The following is a 24,340-nucleotide window of genomic DNA, read 5'->3' as shown; positions in this document are numbered from 1 at the left end:
AGTGTTTTCTTCTCAAGAAATTGTCGTCTCATCTCAGAGAGACGATCATCCTTTCAATACGAAGAATTACTTAATTTCTCTGACTCACTGGTAAAAACCAAAAAGCAGCCGAAGTGGCAGACTTAACTGCATGTCAAACTGAAAAGTCACAGTTGTCTTTTGAACACTGATTCAAACCATAAGCAAGCCAAAAAATCCAGACCAAGCTGTACATCAGATGCTGATCCCATCATGTGGACCACTTTCCTTTAATAGCAAAAGAACTTTGTTTTCCAGCAGAAATCTTCACTGTAGGCCTGTGATAGGGACAGGGGCTTGTGATACTACAAGAGTTTGGGTTTTGTTGCTGTTTAAAAAGTTTTTCTCAATCTTATGGCTTCATTTGTGACCTTGGACCTCTGAAGGATAATAGGTTGGGAGAGTATCATTGCAGACTGACAGCTCTTCAGTTCCAAGCTTCAAGTGAGCCTGCACTGGGTTGGATTCACCCTTTGGCGCCATGCAGTTTATCAGTTGCAGTTCTTTGGTGAAGCAGAATTCAATCTGGCCAATTGTTTGTGCTTTTTCACCCTAGAAACATGAAGGGTAAGATCAGCCTCATGCAGAGAAGAAAATACATCAATTCTTCAGCTACATTGCCCTATCTATAGAATACAGTCGTGATTATTTGCGCATTTACCAGATGAAAAATGCAAATAAAAGTACAAGAGGCATCCAGTCTGAACATACTCAGTACCAATCTGAGGAATTTCTAACTAGTAAGCCTCGTTATGAAATGCTGTGACACATTATCCTGGCCTTTACTCATCGGCACAGTGCACAGAAGCTGTTCAACAATGATGAGCTCGGGCTGAACTCTGTGAATATTGAAGGGTACATGTGACCAGAAAGACACTTTTCACCAACTCTTCATAGCCAGACAGGAATAGAGGCAAATAAAATTCTCCATAAATGAGAAATTTTATAATAGCTTTTACAGAAAAGACTACAGAACCAAGCTGTCAGAAGGAGAAATGTTATTTTTGGACTAGGCTAGGAAGAAAAACTTCTGACCATGAAAAAAGCAGGCAGGCATGGGGGCCTCTCATGTGGCAAAAAAGGTTACAGGAAAACGCCCCCAAATGCTCAGGTCTAACAAAATGTGGAAAAAAATTGGTTTTGAAACAATTAAGCAGGACAAAAAGATACATACAAGGCAAAAGTAACTGTGGTGAGGGCTTTTTTGTTTGTTTGGAGTTTGTGTTGTTGGGGGGGTTGTTTGTTTTGGGGTTTTTTTATGTTTTGGGGTTTTTTAAAGAAATTTAAGAACAGAGAGTGTGTTTAACACATTTCAAACATCAAAGTACCTCCATCATGCATTACAGGCATGGACGAGGCTAGAACTCTGAAAAAGGCCTATCTTTAAATAACTGAGATGTAGTTTTTCATTTCTATTACCCAATACCTTCAGTTGTTAAGTACAGGAGACCCAAGCTATAAATTACTTTCATATAATTGGAGCAGTATCCCAAGTGTACTAAAAGCAATGGCAGAACTACAGCAAACAGAGCTAGAAACTGCAGTTTGTGTTAGTCTGCATTTCTTTCATGTCAAAAGGTGGATCACTGTACAACCCACATTCAACTAATACTCCTTTGTTCCTTAAAGTAACTTATAAACACATTCTAAAAATATTGTAACCTATAGACTTTTTTCATGTTAAAAAACATATGAATACAGAAACCTCAGAACATTACTAAAGCAAATGAGTTGACAACATACTCCAATAGCAACTGTATCTTAGCAAGTTTTCATAAATTGTCGCCTGTGTATGGGCAATAACTCTGCCAAGTGTTTTGTAGTAAACCACCTTTAACAAGCTGAGATTAAAAGGAACCACTTACAAGAGTGAAAGCTAACCTTGTGGGTTCTGTTTTTTACTTTATTTTCTATACGTGCAGAGTAACCTAGGTGAAAAACGGAAAGAAAGAACTCTGCAATCTACATATGTAATTGTTCAGAATATTATTTTGTTCCTTCAAAGGCACTTTTGGTTCAGATATGGTGACCTATACTTTACAGCACATTGTCTCTGTGTACCACCTTCTCTACTGCATCATGATGCACAGCACAATCGTTGGCAAGGAAAAGTAAAAAGAAATGGAAATCTGAGACATGATCAGCTCAAAAGGAAAGACTACACTGACCCTGAACCACAGTGAAGCTCAAAATGTCTTTTAGTACCTCTTTAGGTATGGGCTTTCTGAAATAATCTCAGAGACAAGCTTCTGAGCTGCTTTATTTCAGAAGGATTCTGTTCACTGAGTAACGTCTTCATACAGAACACAAGAGCCATACTCAGTGAAGGGAAGGCTCCTGCTGACAGCCACACCCTCACCAAGGCTGACAGTCACTGGCTCCATTCAGCTCACTCTTGTTGGCTTTAGTAATTTGCCATGCAGCAATTAAATTTTAGCAGGCACAGTGGAAAGTGCTCAACTACAGCAATACCTCTGGCATGGTGGTTACAGCATTCGTGCAAGAGATACAGGTTTAAATCCTTTAAGACAAAGACCTTTAAAACCTAAGTCCAAGAATCAAACAATATCTAAATGCAAACAGCTGTATACACAAGGAACACCTAGACCTAAGTTTCACCATACTGAAGATTTTTCACTCTATTTTTGTTTTATTTTTGATAAAAAGTGCTCTTTAAAAAAAAAAAAAGTTGGTTTTTTGTTTGGTTTTTTTTCCATTTTGGGAAGTTAGGGGAGTTTTTACCTCTTCTGGAGGAAGGCATTGGATCTTCGGTGTTACACCATAAAAACTTGTAAGAGCTTCCTTTATAGCAGTCATCTGAAAAAGTAAAAAGCTTATAGAGATTAATAGGTCACGAGTACATCTTCCAACAGCTGCCACACTGGTTAAGCTCTCAAAAACTTTTATAAAAAGCACAGCCTTGAAGAACTAAACAGTTTTTAAAAGCTCATTTGTTGTACAGAAATTAGTTGACTCCTACTGAAAAAGGGTGCATGCATATGATTCTGTTTTATAAAAGATTGCCTCTTACCTTGTAATATGAACTGCTTGGCTTTATCCCAGCTTTCAAGAGACAACTGAAATAAAGATAACACATTTTTCCATGTTTCTTACATGCAAACATACCTTCATAATCATTAGGTAAAACAGATAATCTTAAGAACCTGTCAAGCATTACAGTGATGGGAGCAAGGGCAACTTGTTGTCCATTCTTTGCCAGCCTAGGAAAGGCCCTTTTCTGAAAGGCCACTTCCCATCTAACTTGGCAGGGTCAGGAAGAACCCTTTCCCGCACCTTAATCTGAGGAGCTGGAATAGTTCAGTCTTCAGGCACAGCTAGGGGGAAGGCAGTATCAGAGTGCTCTGCTCATTGCCAAGTAGGGCACGCAGTTTAATTGCTTCCTTTCCCCTGCCTTGAGACATTCCCCTGTGCTCCAGCTGCTGCAGAGGGCACAGGAGCAGACTTGTGAGGGTGCTCTAGGCACCCGCATATTCAAACACTGGATGGGCTTCCTGTGGTGGGAGGCACACAGCACACCGGGAAAGGGATACAGCATGTCAGTCTGGATCAACATTACTGGCAGGGCAGAAACTTTTCCTAACAAATATGTTTTTGAAGTGGAAAAGTTGGTCACATGAGAGAAATGAGGCTCAAGAACCTCTAGCCTGTGTACCCCTTCCTTTAGGTTCAGTCCTGAGAGGAGTCCACATGTCCACGCTTACAAGACTCAGGACCTAACACGTGATGAGCCTGAGAGTCCCAGCTTCTTCTGTAAGAAGTGGGAATAGTCAGCATCTTGCAGGATTTAATCCATAAATGCTGATAATGCTCAACCCTTCCCTTCCAAGGTCATTTTTGGCACAAGGAAGATTCTATCCAGCTGACTGAAGGACAATCTGCTTTTCACTGTCATTTTACACAGGATATAAGGAGGCAAACAAAACAGATGATGTTCTGTTAATTCTTACAGAACTCTGCATGATGTCCTCTTTTTAATAATTTGCTTTTTGGAAACAATTTTTTTAATCACTGTCATTTTTTCCCATTCAAGTATAAGTGATATACAGTGAGAATACTGGCAGTCTTTTTTTTCAGTAAAGATAAAATTAATTATATTCATTTTCACAATAGATAATAAGCTTTGAGCAATTCATTTCAACATGCTTCAGTATCTATTCTTTTGCAGTGTTGCACATGCTGATACAGGCTCACATCATCGGTCACTGTGCCATCTGTAAATGTTTTAGTCACACCATCACAGATACTTAGGCAATTGACTTAGACATTATTAATTTTAACATTGCATATGACATGCACAAACACTGTGTGTAGAAAAAATCTGCTACAGTTTTAAAAGGCATCTACAAAACTGAGGTGGGAGGGAAGAAAAACTTATTTCCTTTGTGCATATGCAAAATAAATGACACTTTGTCTAGGAGACTGCTTAGACAGGACACTGGCAGAGCATAAACAGAATGGGGCTGGTTTGGGGTTTCTTTGGGGTTGTTTTATAGAGTTTTTTTAAAGGTATGTTTCTTGGTACAAAACTATTTCCTCTCTTAGACACTGTCCTCTTATACAGACAGACAATTTATGGTCAACAAATCTAATGGTCAAACATCCTCTCACCCACACCAAGCACTGATCAGGAAAGGACTCTAACCTTCTGGCATTCACCTATAGCCAGAAGCATGCAGACAGTGCTTGGACAAGCCACAACAGTCTCATCAAGATTTTGAATCTGGCATGGCCAGTGCTTTGGAACCATGAGGAGAAGTCAGCCCTTAGGACAAAGCAAGAGTGTCACACTGGAGTTGTTAGAAAGGACAGCAGAGGACTGCCTGCAGCAACTGAACACCACCCTTCATAACCTCCTCTCTTGCTGTTGCCTCTCAGCCTTTTCCCAGGATGTTCTGCATGATTTTGCCTGCAGCTTGTCTTTTCCTCCGAGCAGAGCACTGTCTTAAAAACAAGTGTTTGGGGCTCAGTATGACTCAGAAGTTTGGGGGTTTTGTCCCTTGATTTAGAACATTACAGGTACCATAGCTTTTGGTATCAAGATACAGCCTGCAGAGCTTCTCAAAAATTTACTTGCTCACACTGTCTAAATGATGCTGTTAAGGATGCTGCTGGCTTACCTGACTGAAGTGACCAGAGACTGCTTCTCAGGGTAACAACTCTTCCTCTGAACTTCAGTACTAAAAATAATTTACACTAATACTCATTTCCTCTCTACAATCAGATTTTTAAACTTTCATTTTAGGCTAGATTTGAAACTTTTAGAAACTGTTTGGAATAAAAGGCAGATCATCAAGTTTATTTACATACCCATTGAGATCAACATGCTGGTAGAGTTCTAAGGCTTTACCAAAGTACTTTTTCTGAGAATTAAGGGCCTCAAGTGTGGCTGCACAAGTGCCATGTTTGTCCCACTCATGTTTCCTATAGGAGAAAAGCAAAATGCAAATTTTAGAACACATTATTTGCAAATATATGTGCTGTACAAGCTAGCCATTACACTTAAGTATCTGAAAGGCTACACCTGTGGAGTAGGACACTGCACCCAAATTTATTGCACATGTAAAAAGTAAACCCAATCAAGATCACTCCCACCATTTCGGTTACAGCAACATCTATACATTCATGAAGTAAACATATATCATGCTCTTATGATCTCTCAGTGTATTTACACTGAGATCAGAGGTCAGAATGCAAAGAATTTGCCTAGAAAACTACCATCTCCAAGCTTTTTGTAAGTTTTAGTGGAACCTTTTGTGTTAAATGCACTTTCAAAGCACTAATTTTTTTTCTGAATTCAAACAACTTAGCCTTATTTTGGGTGAAACAGTGAAATTGCACAAGCTACTAAGATTTTAGCATCAACTTTTATGCTGGCCTGTGGCAGAATTTTCACAGGCCTCCTCTTAAGTCTTACTTTTAATCTACCATCCCTTCTCCTATGAGCAAGGAACAGAGAGCCGAAGAAAGAAATTCTTGCAGTGTACAGTAGACAAACTCAAACAGAACAAAAATTGGGAAAAAGACAAAAATGTTCCCATCAATTCTAAAGTCCATTGAAAGATTAAGCAGTATAATCTTTAGTGACACTGTGGATGACTTTTTTTTTAAATTATTTTCAAATTTTCACAAGCCACTTGTACTACACAGGTATCAGTTCAGCAGATGTACATAAAAGATTATCTAATCACAAACTTGTGCCATCATCACAGCATCCTGTGAACTTATGATGCCTTAACTACATCATCAAAAAGCAGAAAAGAAGAACAGTTATTATTCACTTGAAAGCCTGCCTTAGAATCGTCCATTCCTATTAAAAACTTCAGATTTTTCTTAAGGAATGAAAACATCTTAAAAGAATATGTTTGGATCTAGAGAAATAGTACACTACTTCTGAATAGAGAATTAATAAAGCAACTGTGGTGTCAGATTTGAGGCAGGGCAGAAGATGCTTTACTGTAAGATTTTCACTGTATCTTCCCAAATTCAGCCTTGTAGAGAGTTCTCATCTTGGCTGTAACATTCAATACAACTGCATGTCAAATGGATTGTTTATTGCCTGGAAGAGCCCAGTTTCCATGGGCAGATTTCTCCACAAGGGATTTTAAATTACTAATGAGAAAAGATACCACCATTTTAAAGTAAATAGAAGCTCTTCTAGGGGTAAACTTAGCAAGAGATAGAGTTAGCTTGGATCACAAGCAGACAACAGTCAAATTCAAAGGGCTACTGAAACAGAAGTAAGCTGGAGGCAAGGGATTGCACGTACGATGATTAATTTTAATTTAGAGAATGTATGCATGCACGTGTGTAAAACTAACGGTGAAGTGCTTGTCTTCAAGGCTTGAAGACTTGAAGACTTGAAGGCTTTCAGTAGTATTTGTATTTAAGCATCCTGCTCTTCCTAAAAAGGCGGCAGAAATAGAGGGCTAAAGATCTGCTGGCATTCAAGAAGCCTATGATTGCTACCATGGAACTGCTACTGGAGTGGTTTGGTGCAGTCTGCACTGACAGTGCCCGTGCACCATCATCTGCAGCAAGCCAAGAATGCACCAGGCCCAAGTGTTTTAATCACTCCTGTGAGCTTCCAGGATGGACAGAGACTTTAGTCTCCACAAAATACTTACTGAGACTTTAAGATGACATTCCTCACAGTGTTACTTTATTTAGCAGCACAGCCATGCAAAATAAACAAATAAATTAATAGATACTGAAAACAGCTACCAATGGTCCTGAAGGCCTTCATCCTTCTGCACCTCTTGCACCCACAAGCTTGGTGGTAGCATAGAGCTGCTGTCAGTAACTTCACTGAACAGAGAAGCTGCTACCATGACAGAGAGCATTCTATTTCTCTATTTCCTCTTCTGTGAGGAAGCCCAAAAGGAAAGCTCTCTCAAGGCCAGCAACACAGTGAAACTAGCTAGGGAAAGAGACCTGGAAGTTGCTCTTGCAGCTAGCTGTGACATCCCAGGAGTGCTACTGCTATTCAGATGTAATGTGTCAACAGCAGCTGTTTCTCCTCCCTGGGGACAAAGGAAGGAAACACTCTCTCACTAAGTTTCATTTCTCTAAAACTTCTGCCATAGCCCTGTCTTCAACAGCTGTATTTTACAAGAGAACAGATTTATACTGTAAATGAGACTAGCAAGACACACTGCTTTTTGGATACAAATATTGCTGCTAGCAAGAATTTTTCTTGCTTCTTTCCAGTCCCGTGAGATACTTTTCTCTCTCACAGAAGATATTTGTAGAGTTCTATAAACCATGAACACCTGCGACCTTGTAGAGCCTTGTTTATAGCACAGTAGAAAAATATTTTGACAATGGATGCTTTAGGATTTTAGCCAATCACCCAAGGGATGGCTGATCCTTTGACCAATTAGACTATGAAGAAAAAAAGTCTATAAAAGAGTCGTAAAATAATTAAATAAATCAATCTTGCTGCACAATTCCTGCCCATTGGATCTCTCTTCTCCTCCCTACCACTGGGGGACACCATGATACTGCTTCAGTGGCCTCCTGGACACTTCTTCTCATGCAAAACATCTCACCCGAAGATCTACTCAGAAGGACTTTTTATAAAATAATATCCAAAATGCTTTTCAGAGCTTTTTTGTACTCACCAGAACTGGGTGCGATTCAGAGATGAATGAAGCACATCCGGCCAGTAGTGTCTCATGTCTGACATCAGATCCTAAAAATACCACAATTAATAAATGTACCCACAGCATTGAAAAGCTATTTCTTAGACAATCTACATATATTGATACATTTTCTACAACTGAAGCCTCATCTTCGGTGTCTGTAACTGAAACACTTAGTTGAAGAAAAATAAAAGGTCTTTTCCCCCCACATTCTGAAAATGCTGTTGTTGGAGGTAACAGGTACACCTACCTAAATATCTGAGCATACTGACACACTGACTCAAAGCAAAACTTTCCTTCAGCTGTCCCTGCAGAAGTTGTTCAATCATGCAGCTTTTCACATTTGTTGGCTCAAGTCTCTTATCCCTGGTTACAATACGTAAATGAATTTTGTTGAAATTAATACGTTGGGGTTTTCCAAGTAGAAAAAGAACAAAAAAGGACTAATGCTCTAGTAGAAAACACACAGAAAACAGTACTCTGAACTCTTACTTTCTTTGTTCTGATTTTGCAGCAGAAAATGTGAAGAGAGAGCACAGACTGACTGAATCTTCTTCTTTTCACAGGTACTTTTTTGCCACTGCAGATCCAGCACTTATGTGCTGGTGGACCTCTAGATTTTTTTTTAAGGAGGATGTAGCTGAATGAGCCAAACTGCATGTTTACAAAATCAAGTAGGTACAGCTGCTAATGATCACAAGGACTGCAACTTCAAGTGGTACCAGAAGCACTTAGAGAATTCCTGGAGTCCTTAAAAAACCATACTTCTCAGTAAACATTAAGACTGATATTATAAACTGCGGATTTTTCATTTAGGATGTGCAAAAGTAATTGCACTTAGCTCTGCTTGGTATGCCTGGTTTTGTTTTAAATACCTTGATCTCGGTGACATTGAAATGCCATGTCCTATTACAGTCTTCAGCTCTGTCAGGCCTAGGGAAGCAAAATAAAATTGAAACAAAGATGTCTCCTAACTCAGTAATGGTAACTAACATAAGCCTGAATTTTAAATATGCAGGATTATAGCTGGAGATTTTACTTAAAAATGTAGGTAAACCATCAGAATCTACAGTGGTTTAGAAGTAAAACCTTCAAGATGTTAATTATGGCCAAAAGATTTCTCATGAAGATTCAGAAGATGGCCAAAAGATTTTTTCATGATTTCTTTGTTTAGCCCTTTGGTCCCTTTCGTTCTATGTAAAAGTCATATGGGTGCGGCAACGATTTAGAAGAGTCTTGCACATAATGTCACTGGTGCTATCAACGGCACTGACCTCCTAAACTGCCACACCATCTGATGTTTCTGCAAGTATCACCGAGACACTCACTGGGAATCCATACATAATGCTGTTCACTTTTCCAGGAGGCATAGCTTAAACTTCTGTACTGATTTGAACCTGTATTTGTCAGGAAAAATTTTGAATTGTTGCCATTTGACACCAATTCCAGTAAGTTGATTCCTTTGAAGCAAATTAGTTTTTCCTGTACTTTTGCAGTATTTGTGTGGAGATAAGATACTTAAAGCCACAAGCAGTCATGAGACATTAACAAATTATTTTTACTCAGATAAAAAAAAAAAGAAGGGAAACTATAGTTCCTTTTCTGCTTAAGACTGTTTCTGATCTTATGAGGAGATTTATAAATAAAATGCTTATGGGGACAGAGGATTTTAAGAGTTCAATGAGTCATGAGATACAGAAGTGTACTTCAGTTTTACGTCAAACCATAGGGTTTTAATTTTGTTTAAAGGAATGATAAGGACAGATTAAGATCTCCAAAAAACCCTACAAAAAACAACAAAACAAACAAAAACACAAAAAAACCCTCAAAAACCCCAACCCAACCAACCAACCCCCACCCAACAAAACCAAATCACTAAACATCCAGGTACAAAATTTGCTTTTTCCTTTCCAAGTTGAAATAAAAACAGTCTATGATCATACCACAATCCATGGATTGTCCAGTACTTTGGAGGGTCATGACAATCATTAGCATTCATCTGTAGGAAACAAAACCACAGAATATTTGTTGCATGTGTCCAGGAATAAAGGTTTAAAGGGAAAAGTAAAACCTCATTTGCTGATGGCCCAAGGTCCTACTGCGACATGCTAACTTTTACTTGCCAAATCAGGAGCTGGTGAACTCGTTACTTGAAGCTGTCATGGATTATGCCACTTAGTGACCCACCGGCATTAAAATTTTGAAGCAGATCAAGTGAATACTGGGACATTCTGAACAGACAGTGTAAAAAGAAGACAGAAGGACAGGTTCTGAGGTAACAGGAAGTAGCCTGATCCATGCTAAATGAACAGAGCTTTATCTGCATTTATAATATTCCAGGTGGAAGCTCTCTGTATTTCTCTCCTCACCACATCGTTTCAAGGAGTGCAGAGCCATTAAAATAAAAACATGCAAAACAAACTATAATATTAGACAAGTACACAACCCTCTTTAAGCATAGAGGAGTAGTTTTATCAGTGTATTAAAAGTGAAAAAGAAGAGATGAAATATATTGCTTATTCCAAGTAAAACTGACACATGTTTTAAGGATTTTGACTTGATGGACAAAAGAATGGAGAGGAAAAGAAAGACTAAACATCTTCCCACAAAAACAAAAAAACAGAGCTTTCAATAAAAACTGTTGATAATACAGGAGAAATAGCCTACACATTAATTATTGTTTAGAGCAGAGACATATCCCCGAAAAGAACAAACCAAAAAAACCCATGTCACACATCACAGAACACTATTACTGTATTTTTCCCTGATTATTGTTCTTAGCAATTAGAGCTCTTTCAAGTAAACACTTTTTGCCATTAACTAACAACCTCCTCAGACATTCTTTTCCCATAATAATAGCTTTCCTTTTTGGTTCTGCATTCTGTCTTAATTATGCCACAATGCCTTTTGTGTGATGCCAGAGCAAGACCAGAGAGTAGAGAAGAGCAGAGACAGGTCTGTAATCTCACTAATTGCCTTCCACATGCCACAGGCCAGTGGCAGCAAATCTGCAAGTTCTGCAAGACTTTCTTGTTCTGTGTCAGTTTCCTTCCTCTCCTCTCTTGCCACCAACAATACAAGCAATTACACCCAGCAACAGCTTTTTTCCCTGAAAGGAGTATTTTGAAAAAACACACACTGCAAATACCTAAACAATATTGCTCCTGTCACGACACAAGCTTTGTAGAGCTGGAGGAGTTTGGCTATCTAGTCCAAAGCACAGCAAATTAATAGTCAACAGCTTGCTCAAGTGAGGTGGCAACAAAAACAGTGCAATTGTGCTCCTTATTCAATCTTTAACTGCAGTTCTCAGACATGCTAATGGAACACCCAGAGCATTTTAAATTCGGAATCAGTTCTCCCCTATCATGGCACTGACCTTCCTAGCAGTTTCTTCTATATGTTTCACCACACTCTTGGTGTTACCCTGCATGCTGGCAGAACTGAGAGGTCAATGCAACCTACAACACATTAGCTCACACTCTGCATGCTTTGGCCGGCTTCATTCAACCTCCTTTTTAATTCCAGCCTTGGTATCTTTCCAATGTTCATTTTAAATCAACATTATAAAAAATGCAAATGCTGGTCTGCAAAGCTGGGTACCCCTGCTTGCAAAAACACTTCTTCTCAGCCTTCCTGTTTACCACAGACTGATTGCTGGAGGATTAATTCAACCTCAGGCAACCATTGACTTGAAACAGAGGTATAAATACTTATTTTCAAATGCGCACTGGACCCCAGAAAGCACTATATACCTAGATCATTTGAAAAAGCAGCATTGTCTTCTCCTGTTTTAAAGCTATCTGATAATCAATCCAAACGAACCATATAAAACTGAGCAAAGTGCCGTGAGGCTGTAGAGCACCCACCGTGCTGAGAGGGAATGCTACAGCAGAGGGATTAGCCTATTTTTAACAGCAAGACATTGCACAAACAGCATGTGCCAGAAGCATGGAGGCTTTATCATCTCTGAAATGCCTAAAAGTGAAATACCATCAACCTGTCACAGAAGTAGTTACTTGTAGATCTGCCCAAGATACAAATCCCTTAGTACAGCAGCTGGTAAATGTGAAAGAGTAGTGCTACTGGATCACATACAGATACACCAAGCTGAAATAAAACACCAGCTTCTGGCAAGTGAAATATTTAATCCTGCTCTTCCTTCCCAGCACCTTGCTTAAGTAGGCCATCTCTTTAATTAAGATAAAGTGCAAGTTGTTTTGTAAGGGAACATGGCAACTGCTAAGAAAAATCCTTGCTTTTCAAACTGCGGAGAGAGTTCATCTCTTCAACTGCTTCCTCTCAAACAGTGTGCAGTTACTCCCCTTCCTCCTTCTCCCCACCCCTTTGGTAAAACAAATGAATAAACGAACCAAACTGATATGGTTGCTGAAAAAAACTGGGAGGCAAATAAAACAAACTTCTTTCTTACTGAACGCCTCTAGCAGGAGCTGATAAGCTAAAACCTTTCACAAGTTTATCCTTACAGAATATAAAGACCCACAAAACCATCTAAACCAGACCTTATTCACAGAAAACTTTTACAAGTTTTAGACATATTATCTTACGAGTTACATAGACATCTGGAAAAACATTTATTTTGTTCCAGAACTAGCAAGAGTTGAAATTAATTTGACACACCTGGCTTAATATAGAAAAGAAACAGCAAAGAATCAAGCAAAGATCAAAGAACTTTTTGATCTAATGCTAGATCACAATAGTGTACTGCCCTCACTTTAGTCACTTTAATTCTTTCTGTATTATGTGACTACTTCTATTTTTACCAAAAAAAGAAGGAAAAACAGTGTTTCTATTCCTTATTTAAGCCTTTGCTACAAAATTACTGCCAAAGCCTGAACTTAGGAAAATTTTTTATCTCATACTAAGAAAAAAAAAAAAAAAAAAAAAATCTGTTGCTTAACACGACATTCAAACTTGAATTCAGACTATTCTGTTCATTACTCTATTCTATTGCCCTTTTTTTTACTCTTTCCTTTGATCAGCACATATGTGCAGTAAAAGGCAGATGACAGCAGGTACCATTTCCTCATTGTCCTTCCCATTCCTAAAAGAGAAGGAACTGAATAATCTACAAACTTCCACTAGGTTTTCCACATTTCACACACACACATACAAAAAAAAAAAAAAACAACCACACAGAAAATTTTATCTTTTTGCAATCTCCAGGATGCAAAAGCTGAAATAATAGTTCTCCTTTTAAGTTATTGAATAACAGATCTTTACAACTCCATAAAAAGGGAGTAGGAAAGTCCCTCTTCTTGCCCTTGAGATGCTCATAAGTCACATTGATTTGTAACTGAAAAGTGTGGCATGAATTAGCCACAGGCACAATTTTTTATGGGAACATGAAATTCATAGTCACTTGGGGTCTGAATTCAGCTCACATATCTTTGCATAAGACATAGTCACCTTAGGTCAATTATATGGTACTGGAATTTCTAATCACATTATGAGGAAGAACATCTCTCTTCCTCCTTCACCCTTTTCACTACAGTAGTCAGTAACTAGGTCCTGGGGTGATCACTGCTTCCATGATACTACTTTATTCTAATGGGTTAGTTTGGAAGACACGATTACAAAACACTTTCCAATTTAATTGCACTGATCACACTCAGTACCAGCTGAACACTTACTGTTTAAAGCCCAGGAAGAGCTGGGAGAGATGTATTCTCAAATTTCTGGCATGCTAATCTGTGCCCTCCAAATTTTAAAGTAGGCCTTTCGGGCCTTCAAAAGCCTGAAAAACTTTTCAAGCAGAGATATGCAAAACAGGTAGGAATTCAGATGCAGCTCATCCACACACCTCTCAAGAACACGTTATGTACAAAAGAGTCTATAATCAGATTCTTTTACACAGGAGGCATAAACTAAGAAGTACTTCCAGAAAAAAAAAGTATCTCAAAGCTTTTTTCCATAAATGATATCATGACTTTGGCTGCTTTCTTTTACACAGCTTTTTCCTTCCAACATCATGTCAACAGTTTTAAACTGAATAATAACATTAAAAATATTTACACTCTGAAAAAAAACAGTTATCATATATAAATACACCAAACATGCAGAAGAATCTACCTACTTAAAAGTACTTAAATGAATTCCTGAGTTTAGGAACTCCTCTTATGTAAAACAAGAAAGCTGTTAGAGGAGTACAGTTGAGATCTTCTTTCTTCATATGACTGAATGATGGGAAACTAGGAAAAAAAGTCACTTAATATGATTTTCATCTCCCTTTTTCTTCACTTCTTTGAATGCATCTGTCCACCTCTTACTAGAGAAGATCAATAGAAATCAATAAAGTGTAAGGATGCCTACATTTTCTGATGCTCAACACCTTCAATTACTCATTACAACTTCATTAGAAGGTTATGAAAGTCATTTGTCAATTTATCAATTGCACTACCCTGGAACTCAGAGGAGGAACCAGCATAAATATACAGTGGGAAAACTGGTTTGTAGGGGTTTGTTCAGGTAACAGCAATAGTACACCTCTTAGCTGTGCTTTGACAGACCTGTGTCAGAAGGTTGGGTTCATTTTGGGTTCACATCCCTCAAATACAGCAAAAAATGCAGAAATACTCAGAGATGCCTGCCACACCTTTATAGCTCTCTTTCCTGACTGAATCTGTATTTGACGACATCATAGAAATACTGGAGCCAATATTACAAAGATAAAATCTTATTGTGCAGCAGATAGTTCAGGTACTGATCTGTTGTTAGCCAAACAAAGCAGGCAAGTCTTCCTACAGAGTCTGATGAAAGTCTGGGATTAAGTTTACAACTAACAAGATGTCATAAATTCTGTAACAAGCTTAGTGTACAGTATGCCCTACACTGACTATCTGTAACACACCACAATCTTGCCCTGTTATGACTGCTCTGGAGTGTAGGGGAAGTAGCAAAAGTTGCATCAAGATCAGCAAAAGCCTTTATAAAGGCATAAATAACATTAAATAGTTAACAGGCTTTATTCAATCGGTTTTCACATGTTTATTATCCAATGCTACCTTTGTTAGGATAAAAGAGAAACACAAAAATCTCACCTTACATACAGTCACTGGCCAATGATGAGCAAAATACAGCTTTTTCCAGGGATGAGGGTGGTTGTCACTGGAGAGAGACAGACATTTATTTTTCCTCAAGCATTTTCAAAAGAGGAACACCTTCAGGCACACATTCCAAACACAAACTAACAAGTCACAGAGAAACAACATATTTGGAAACCTGCTAATACCCCCTATTGTTAAACAAATTCTCCTTCTAGCACACTATCTCCATGTGCTTTCCATTTCTTAAGTATGGAAAAAACCACATTGTTCTGTTTTATATTTAGGAGAGCACTTACTAGCACGCTTTTAAAACAATAATTTTTTTTAGATGTCTTTTAATTTTTTAAGAATTTCTTTGTTTAGGATGTTAAGAATCTTCTAATTCTTCTTGATAGGCACATTATCTTAAAAAAAAAAAAAAGCATACAACCTTCTTGGAACTGTAACTACTCTTCTAAGAAAGAAAGACTACAACCACTGTCAAACTATGTAGTTTCCACTGCAGGAGATGTAGTTGGATCTTGCAAGTGTCTCCAAACTTTTTGATTAAAAAAAAGTTCAGAATAAAAAGTAAAGTACAAACTACAAATCTCAAAAATTCTGACTTTCTCAGTTTATAGGCATTTAATCCAAACAGTACATTTTAAAATGCTTACGAAAAATTAATTAATTTTTAAACATTTAATAAGTGATCAAACTGTGACAAAATCTTCAGGTTACCTACAGAAGAATTTGAGTATTCCATATTTTACAAGAACATGCCTGTTTCAAAGCCTCTAAGAATAAGAGATCTATAACTCACAGACACACCAGTACTATCTTATACCTATGCAGAGGGGAAAAGAAACAACTCAAAAATTTTTTCAAGAAGTGTTGGAAGCCTGTATCACATCACTTCTATAGAGGCCTTTTCCAACAGTTTGGAGCAGACTTATTCTGGTTAAAGTAGAAGTAAATAAAAACCTGTTGCATCAGACAATACAGCAGATATATTTAGCTATTAAGCAACCAGACAAAGTAATTAAATAGAATAGCAAATGGAAAAAAATAAACAGAATTGTAAATTATTTAAACTGACAACATTATGTGCAGAACTGTCAAAATAAATTGTTATTCTCTGGAAGCTAATAGCCACTTGTCAGTCATTAGTTCTTGCCAGAGGATATAGTACCAAAAGAAAAAAAAAAAAAGGAATAAAAGACAAAGCTAATTCTTCTCAACCTGAGGACAACCTAGGGATGCTTCTGTGTTTTATCATGTCTCCATTTTTTCCTCTAGTCTTTCTACGTTGCAATGGCCCCATCTTCTCTTAAGCATTTACATGTATCTGTGGTTTTCTATATAACTTAGGAGAATAGCTCTGGAACTTACCAGCATAATCACAATGAAAACTATTAACACTTTTATATGGGTCTTTACTGTTGCTGTAGAAACCTGAATAGAGGAATTACCCTATATTGCAGAGCAGTTAATTTCCTTGGTTTTAAAAAGTCCTTGCTTAGAAAAGATCTTTCATTAGATTTTTCATTTGATCTATCCTCTGTATTTGAAATAGCAGCTGAACTTCTGCAATGTCAGTCATGCTAAAAGGCGTTCTCCTAGAACACACTTTTTGGCTAAGGATAGGTCAGAAAACTGTACATACTAAACAAAGCAAGTTAAGCTCAGAACTGGAATCCAAGGAAATCCATTTTCAATACCTATGCAGCTTCAGAGATATCTCCCCTTCTTTGGGCCTGAGTTATCCTGCTCTGTGAAGCTCAGCAATGTGCCTCTAGAGCTGACTCTTTTGCCAAGATGGCCAAGACAGAGCCCAAATCCTGGGGATTGAAGAAACGTCAGCAGTGTCTAAACTACCAACCAGCTGCAAAGTAGGCACTGAAAGAAGTTCAGCACTGAACTGAGCACCCTTAACCATTCTCTTGCCAAAGCACTGAAAGGAAGCAGAAAAGTTTATTTCCTCATACAATGCAATAAGAATTTCAGCTTTGTCCACAGAAGGGTGTGATTTGGGGTGTGGTTTCTCTCATGGCCTATTGGTATTGAAGCCCAGATTTTGCCAAGGTGCAACAACTGCCAAAAGGTTGTGCAGCAATCTGATACAGCCTCAGTTGGGATGTCATGAAAAAGAATTTTATATGGTCAGAACTGAGAAAATAGCAAGGAAAAATAAGATTAAAAAGTAAACAACGCAGCAGTTGGTACAGTTCATGCCACAGGGATGACTCCAGATTTATTGCTCTAAGTCTCAAAATAATTTTCAATTTTTGTCATTACTACATCACAACTCTAAATGATTCATCTACAGCAAGATTAGAAAAGTTTTAAGTGCAACAGAAGGAATTTAAGTTTCCCCTCTTTCTTCATGCTGATACATTAATAAACATAAAGGTTTTCTCAGGCATGATCCTTGCTCCTCCAGTTAATGTACATGCCTGATAATAATTAGTATTCTTCCCTTCCTAAGGGAAGAATAACACATCAAAAATAGTACATAATAACAAATTTATATTAGAAGTTAAACCATTCTGATCTGCACTTAATGAGTTGTCAGATGTTTCATTTTAAAGCACAACTTACCTTTGAGTAAATGTATCTGAAGCACACCAACAACATAGTGCCATGGAAAACCAACCCAGAGTCCAATAGTGCAGCTTTGCAGGCTTCATTTTGTTATCCAAATAGCTGTAAAAAGGTGTTGAGTAAGAAATCTGTTACCTATCCAACACATTTAAATGTTAGAATGCAGAAAAACACTACTACGTCAAAAATAGCAGGTAATGGTAACTCTAGATTAGATTTACAACCATGGGTAAAATGAGGATCTCTTTCAGGGCTGTGCATGATTCCCCAGCTTGTATGGTAATTTTCATAAACTAATGGCATCAAGGATGAAATGACCATTTCCTATTTTTTCTTTACTTGCACAAGGTCCCAACAGAGCCACCTTCCAATTAACAGAGATACATAAATCTTCTACACAACTATACTTTATATAACTGAAGACCCTACTTGTGGTCAGCTCAAATGCCCAGAGGGATTCATTAAAGAAACTTTGAACTTAACATTGAATATTTGTGCTGGATTGACCAAGGCTAGTATTAGAAACTCACAGCAAGCCAAGTATGATGTCCAAAGATGAAATTCTGTCTAAATGCTAGTCAACTACTGAACTGGTATTTAAAAAAAATGCTGATAAAACCATATGAGTTTCTGTTCTTGTTATAAACCTGAGATAGCCTCTATGAAACCATGCACAATTTGCCTAATACCTCATGGACCTTAGAAGTCAGGGGAAAAAAACCAAATGATCTTAACCTTCACCAATAGAAGGACTTTCACTTGGCACAGGTCAAAAAACCCAACTGCCTCCTGTATCCACCAGCCACTTTACAGCATTTCAAATGCTACCTCCTAGAAACAGGTGTACATCCATGTATTAATATGAAAGATATTAAAGCCTCACCAAACCTACTTCCCAACTTTCTCAAAATGAGAACCCTACACTGCAAGACTCTGCGTGTAACCTAGGTGACCTTTCTAAGATCCCTCACTACACAAGTCATATCCCTTTTTTCTATGAAGGTTTTTTTAATGGATAAATACAGCCTGTTTTGACACCAGATTCAGCCATTAAAGCTAACTTAAGAAAACTCGGTGTACTTCTGATTCACAGCTCATTATAAAGAAGAGCCCATTTTCCCCGCAGTTATTATGTGGCTCTGCACCCAGCGTGCAGAATCCCATAGTTCCGCAAACGCTGTGCCAGAGATGAAGCACAAAGGAGGGAGCCTCCCTGCTTGCAAAATGTGTGGGGATTTCAAAACTTGTGAGGGGCTTGGGCAACAACAGTAACCATTAACCAGCTAAATTTATCACAAGGTCTTGCTAAATTGTGAGGAAGCTAACATCTTTAAGACATTCTTCTATTTCATACATTAATGCCTCTCTAATTTGTAATGGACACATTATCAAGGTATTTGGCCTAACAGAAGATATAGTAAGATAAATATTAGTTGCCAACTGTCAATTTCCTGATCTAGTTTCTTAAAAAACACCTGAAGGAATTTCACTCACCAGGCAAAATAATGAAACTTGTATAGAAAAGCAAACAATAATGTAGAACTAATCTTTAGCAAAAGCTGGCTAAAGCAAGACATGTGCTGTATTAAAGAAATTGATATATTCATACAGTGTATAAAAAAAGTCACAGATAGTAATTAACTGCTGGATATTTAATTTCCCCACAAGTTCTGCACCTTAAGTGATCTCAAGCCTCATCATTTGAGTAACAGGAATTAATGATGTGAGATTCTGCCTTACAGATCTGCTTAATGATTTCATCTTCTATGATTTTCAACTGAAAACTAACCAAGCAAGACTACTTTTCTGCATGAAAAACTACCTACCCAAGACAAAACATTGAGAGATGTAGAGAGTATAAGATTCATGGAAAATTCTGCCCTACCTATAAAAAGCAGTAAGTACCACTTAAAAGATAGTAATGTCACACATCACCAAAAAAAAAGCTGCACTCTACAAAGGTGTGCAAGAAACACTTTAAGTAAGTAGATTATGAAAGAAAAATAACCCAGCAAGCATTACGGCATTTCTTTTGATGTAACTTGGTAGGCAGAAAGAAACTTTTTTTTTCAGGGACTAAGTTGCCAAAAAAGCATAAAGGCAATTATCTCCTTTCTCACTGGACTCTTACATTTGATTAAGTAATGACCAGGAACAGAGGGAGCTTCAAAAAGTGCTGCTATCAGAACAGAAGAAGGTGCTGATTAATTCTACGTATTGTTGTGAACTCTGGAACCAGAACATAGGGACAACAAAGACACTGAGCAGATTTGAAAGTCACCAATCTGTAACTTATACTTTTTTCCACTGATAAATAATACATAAACTCTCTCTAAGGTATTAGCTCCGAAGGCAACACTGCACCTATCACAGCACAATCATGACAGACTGATTTATTCAAGCTGACCTTTTATTTGTCTGTGACATTGATGGTGGAGGGTAAAAAGTGCATCAATCTCACCTTAAGAGCACCTAAATGATGCGGATTTGAGGAAATACACATCCAAATGAAAACTGTGTTAACAACGAAGATGTATAAAGCACACTAATTTTTAATAAAAATTGCTTCAGTTTACTAAAAATTACACTAAAATACTAATTTCACAAATACAAGAAAGAACAGATTTAACAAATCCTACACCAACTCTTCTGAAATAAGAAACAGGGATTTCATATTATGAAAGTTAGTTTTAAAAAAGATCATGATGTTCCAAAAGACTTCATAATGTAAAAAACTTAAAACTTCAAATGAAACCTGCAGACATACATAAAATTATTATTTGAAACTAGGCTGTCAATTCATTTTCATTATAGATAAAATTCCGACGTATAAGAACAGCTTTGGGTTGACTTTTCGTTTACTATACCTAGAAAAGGAATGCAAAACACGTCTCTGTGTGTGTTTCCGTGTGTGTGTTAGTAACCCGGTCAGGACAAGGTCACTTTCAGTTATGTTAGCATTGTCCCCAGCTGTTTTCAAAATTACCTACTCAGGCTCATCAAAGACTTGGGAGAACTTGTAATAAATACTGAGGAAATCCTCCTTTAACACATTCACTACAGTTTGAATTCTAATATACCATCTTGAGGGTACTGCTGATGTATCACATGCTTCTTTTGGACACTAGCAATTAGTCACCTCTATTTTATTCCCTTATTGTATTTTTTTGCTTTTTACAATTAGCTTGACTAGCAAATCCCTCATTAATATTAAATTTCCTGCTCTGCAGTTAAGTTCAACATGTAGAAACAGAAGAGAAGATGCTGCAGAAGAGCACTCAAGCATCAGCAGGAAATACCCATGGTTATGACATAGCATGCACGCAGCTAAATGCTGGCAACAATGCCCAGAAATAAGATTTAGGACTGTTAGCCTGGCATCTAAAGACACAAAAATGAACACCCAAGGCTTTGGTAGTATCCCAAACAAGTCAGCACGCACTGCCTCTGCCACAACGAGTCAGACAAGCCAAGTCACAACACTGTATGCCAGAACGATTGTAACAACGCTCTTAGCTCCGGAAACTTTGACCTCCGCAGTCCACTCCCAGCTAACCATCCATCCCAAGCCCGAGTGCTGGCCCGAGTAACTGCAAAAAGTTCTTTGAAGCCTTTTCATAGGAAGTACTCACACCCACCGCCACAGCACGATTTTAGCAGCACCTCTCTCAGAGCGTTCAATGCGATGCAGAACTCGCCGCCGAGGCTGAGCGGTGTCGGGCTGAGCCCGGCGAGAGCAAGTGCTGCGCTCAGCTCCGCTGACTTCCCGGGGAAGAGCCGAGCACGGCGGCACCTCGCCCTCCTCGCACACCAACCAACGCACAGCTCTGCTCTTAGCACCGATGTAACTCCGTAACACCAGAAAGCCTTTACTCCAGATAAACAATCATTACAGAGGCGTCTCCATAAACTGTAAAGACTGCAAATCACCCAAGCACCGGAAGCGGGAAGCCTCCAGGCGACAAGAGGAAGCCAAAGCTCATGTCAAGTGTAAAACAAAACGACTATTAACAGTTCTCCCGCCTCTGGAAAATGCCGCCATTTATTTGGGTGACTTTCGATTTGCTACTCATGGAATTTAAGGCATAAAGAAGTGAAAGCTAATACGATTTGAGCCCGTCCCAGGCCTGCAAGTCCCACCTTTGCACTTGGCGCAACTGAGAATCTCAGTGGCAGAGAGCCACTCTCCCAAGCAGAAAAGCCTACTCAGAAACACGTCGGGCGGGCCGAACCGCAGCTCCCTCCTGCCCAGCTGCCAACGCAGGAACGCAGCCCCACGGCGGGCAGGGAGCGGGAAGAGGGAACAGAGGGAGGCCGGAGCAGGGAAACTCTCAAATCCGACCTCCACTGCCTCGGGTTCAGACCTCACCACACCTCAGCACGCTGCACACACCCGCCGGCCCGCGCTACCTTCCTCGCTCTCCTCCGGCGCTATCCGCAGGAGCTACCCCGCGCCCGCCCCTCTCTCCAGGGCCGCGCACGGCCCCGCCTCGGAGGGCGGGCAGCGGGGCCGCGCACCGCCCCTCACCGCAGCGGCTGCGCGCGGCCTGCCGAGGCGCTGGCAGCTGCTGCGGACCCGCGGGCCCGGGGCTTGGGGGCGGCGGCGCCCTGCGGCATCCCTGCTGCGTCCCTGGAGCATCCCCGGAGCATCCCCGGAGCATCTCCGCGGCCAGCCGGGCACCCCGGGAACAAGCCCTTGTGAGCGCGGGCAAGAAAGGAGCGCCGAGTGGCAGCGGGCTGCGGAGGAAGTAATTTATGTGGATGGTTTTGCTCGCCCTGCTGTTTTGGTTGGTTCTTTAGCATATTTAAGGGTTTAGTTATGATGATTTCAGACTGAGCGTTCGCGCGGCACAGAGCTCTTCGAGAGCGCGATGGGTACTCTAAATAGGAGACTTCTGACTAATGCAAGCCCAGGAGCTGACACAGGCGTCTGTGGCGTGCTTCTCCAAATAGAGAAGTTTGAAATGGTAACAACTCGTGTTTGGGAGAAGTAGGAAGTTTCTGAGGAAGCAGCCCCAAGGGATGAGTCAGGACTTGGTTCAATATTTTCTCAGTGGTATGTCAAACTATGAGACATATTCTGACCCCTCTTTCTCTGCCGTTGCATGAGTCATAAATACAAAGTGTGATTATTAATTACTATTACATAGTTTTGAACTACAGGGGGTATGTTACAACCATCCTACATTAATGCACTTAAGAAATATGTGGGCAGATCTGCTTCCACAAGCAAAACAACATTTGTTTTAAACAGATTAATTACAGTCTTTGTAATAAGGTCTTTGTTCAAAGTCTCAGTTTTATTAACTGGTAAAAAAATTTAATTATGTTTATGCATTTACATGGTAAGAAGGAGGATGAGGCAAAACTAATCTCTTTGCCTACCTTTCTGTGGAAACATGAAAATGTGCTGGATGGAATGAATGATCCATCTGTTGTTGTCTAAGAGGTATCAAAAGTTTCAGAAATTTTCTTGAAGAGTTAAAAATAGAGAAGCTCTCCAGATCCTTATAATCAGCGCGGCTCGTCCTGCCGCTGAGGACATCAGGGCTCCATCTGCCCATTGTCACTGCCCTTTAAGTCAGTAGATAAGCACACAGAGTTGTTCTCTCAGACTGATTTTATCTTTGCAGACTAGGGGTGAAAAGAGTGGGCTGTACTGCACATACGCTCCAGCCTGCAGGGTCATGTGCTCCAATGCTAATCCTGTTTGAGGTGCAGTAGGAATTTGCTCTGAGGCTGCCAAATTACCGCTTTGCACTTGGTGAAAACTAAGCCAAATGACAAGTTTCCCATTAGAGTGGTTACAAAGAGAGATCCAAAGCTACTCTGAAACAGTGTAGGCCTTTAAAATATTAGGACAAAGAAGCCACATTTTTATGTTACAATATCACAAAATAGTGCATGTTAATGGAGGCTGTTATTAAAAAGAATGTCTGTGAAATACGGAAAGATAAACAATGGACAGCTACATTGGATAATCATCTCCTTACGATTTTCTGTTTAGTGTTTATCTGTCTACTATGATCTTTTGTTTCTCTATTGACTTTTATCTCCTGATTGCTGCCTATTAGCACTCATGATGCTATGAAAAAATGAGGAAATGTCAGGATATTTGAAAAGTTTCTTTTAGATTTCATGAAAATTACATTCTCCTCAGAAAATTCTGAAATGTGGTAGTATCCTAGATTTCTATATGTTTATATGTTGAAATGTGTGGCCTGAAAAAAAAAACAATGCAAAATGAGTTGAAACACTTCAAAAGAATACACTTCTCCAGCTTTCAGCAGTTTATGTTAGGATTTAAAAAATCAAGATAGAGACTTTCAAATTTTGTCTCCCTGACACTATGCATTGTTTTGCTTTGATTATTCCCATTGCACAAATAAAACAAACAAATCCAGCTAGGCTTTATTCTTAAAAATGCGGTAAGGAAACATTTACAGCACTATGAGCAGATGTACACATTTCGGAACATGTATATTCTCATGTCCTAATTTTAAGTCAATA

General features: G+C 39.0%; 1 protein-coding gene across 4 annotated transcripts; it reads right to left on the bottom strand.

Moving 5' to 3' along the window:
* Window positions 1–213: 213 nt before the first annotated feature.
* On the bottom strand, window positions 214–22,308 carry RNASET2 (ribonuclease T2). Of its 4 annotated transcripts, none has more exons than XM_032102443.1 (10): window positions 22,241–22,308; window positions 17,828–17,932; window positions 15,242–15,308; window positions 10,124–10,179; window positions 9,056–9,113; window positions 8,160–8,230; window positions 5,347–5,460; window positions 3,050–3,095; window positions 2,761–2,835; window positions 214–570 (listed from the first exon to the last, which is right to left on the bottom strand). In XM_032102443.1, exons 2-10 carry the CDS (start codon window positions 17,914–17,916, stop codon window positions 379–381), a joined length of 768 nt encoding a protein of 255 aa, XP_031958334.1. In that variant the 5' UTR covers window positions 17,917–17,932; window positions 22,241–22,308; the 3' UTR covers window positions 214–378. The 4 variants fall into 4 exon arrangements, with proteins under 4 accessions (XP_031958334.1, XP_031958330.1, XP_031958333.1 ...); XM_032102439.1 differs by having other exon boundaries at window positions 22,205–22,307; XM_032102442.1 differs by lacking the exon at window positions 22,241–22,308 and adding an exon at window positions 21,971–22,187.
* Between the last annotated feature and the right edge of the window lie 2,032 nt (window positions 22,309–24,340).

The sequence above is a fragment of the Corvus moneduloides genome, chromosome 3 (genome assembly GCF_009650955.1).
Source record: "Corvus moneduloides isolate bCorMon1 chromosome 3, bCorMon1.pri, whole genome shotgun sequence".
Lineage (NCBI taxonomy): Eukaryota > Metazoa > Chordata > Aves > Passeriformes > Corvidae > Corvus > Corvus moneduloides.
The sequence above is the reverse complement of the archived record's forward strand: the minus strand, read 5'-3'. Positions and strand labels throughout refer to the sequence as shown.

Coding starts and splice junctions, on each gene's coding strand:
- RNASET2 (XM_032102443.1), bottom strand. CDS start 17,916: ATGAAGCCTGCAAAGCTGCACTATTGGACTCTGGGTTGGTTTTCCATG. Junction 9,114..10,123: donor TGGACAATCCATGGATTGTG/GTATGATCATAG, acceptor TTGCTTCCCTAG/GCCTGACAGAGCTGAAGACT. Junction 2,836..3,049: donor CAAGCAGTTCATATTACAAG/GTAAGAGGCAAT, acceptor TTACTTTTTCAG/ATGACTGCTATAAAGGAAGC.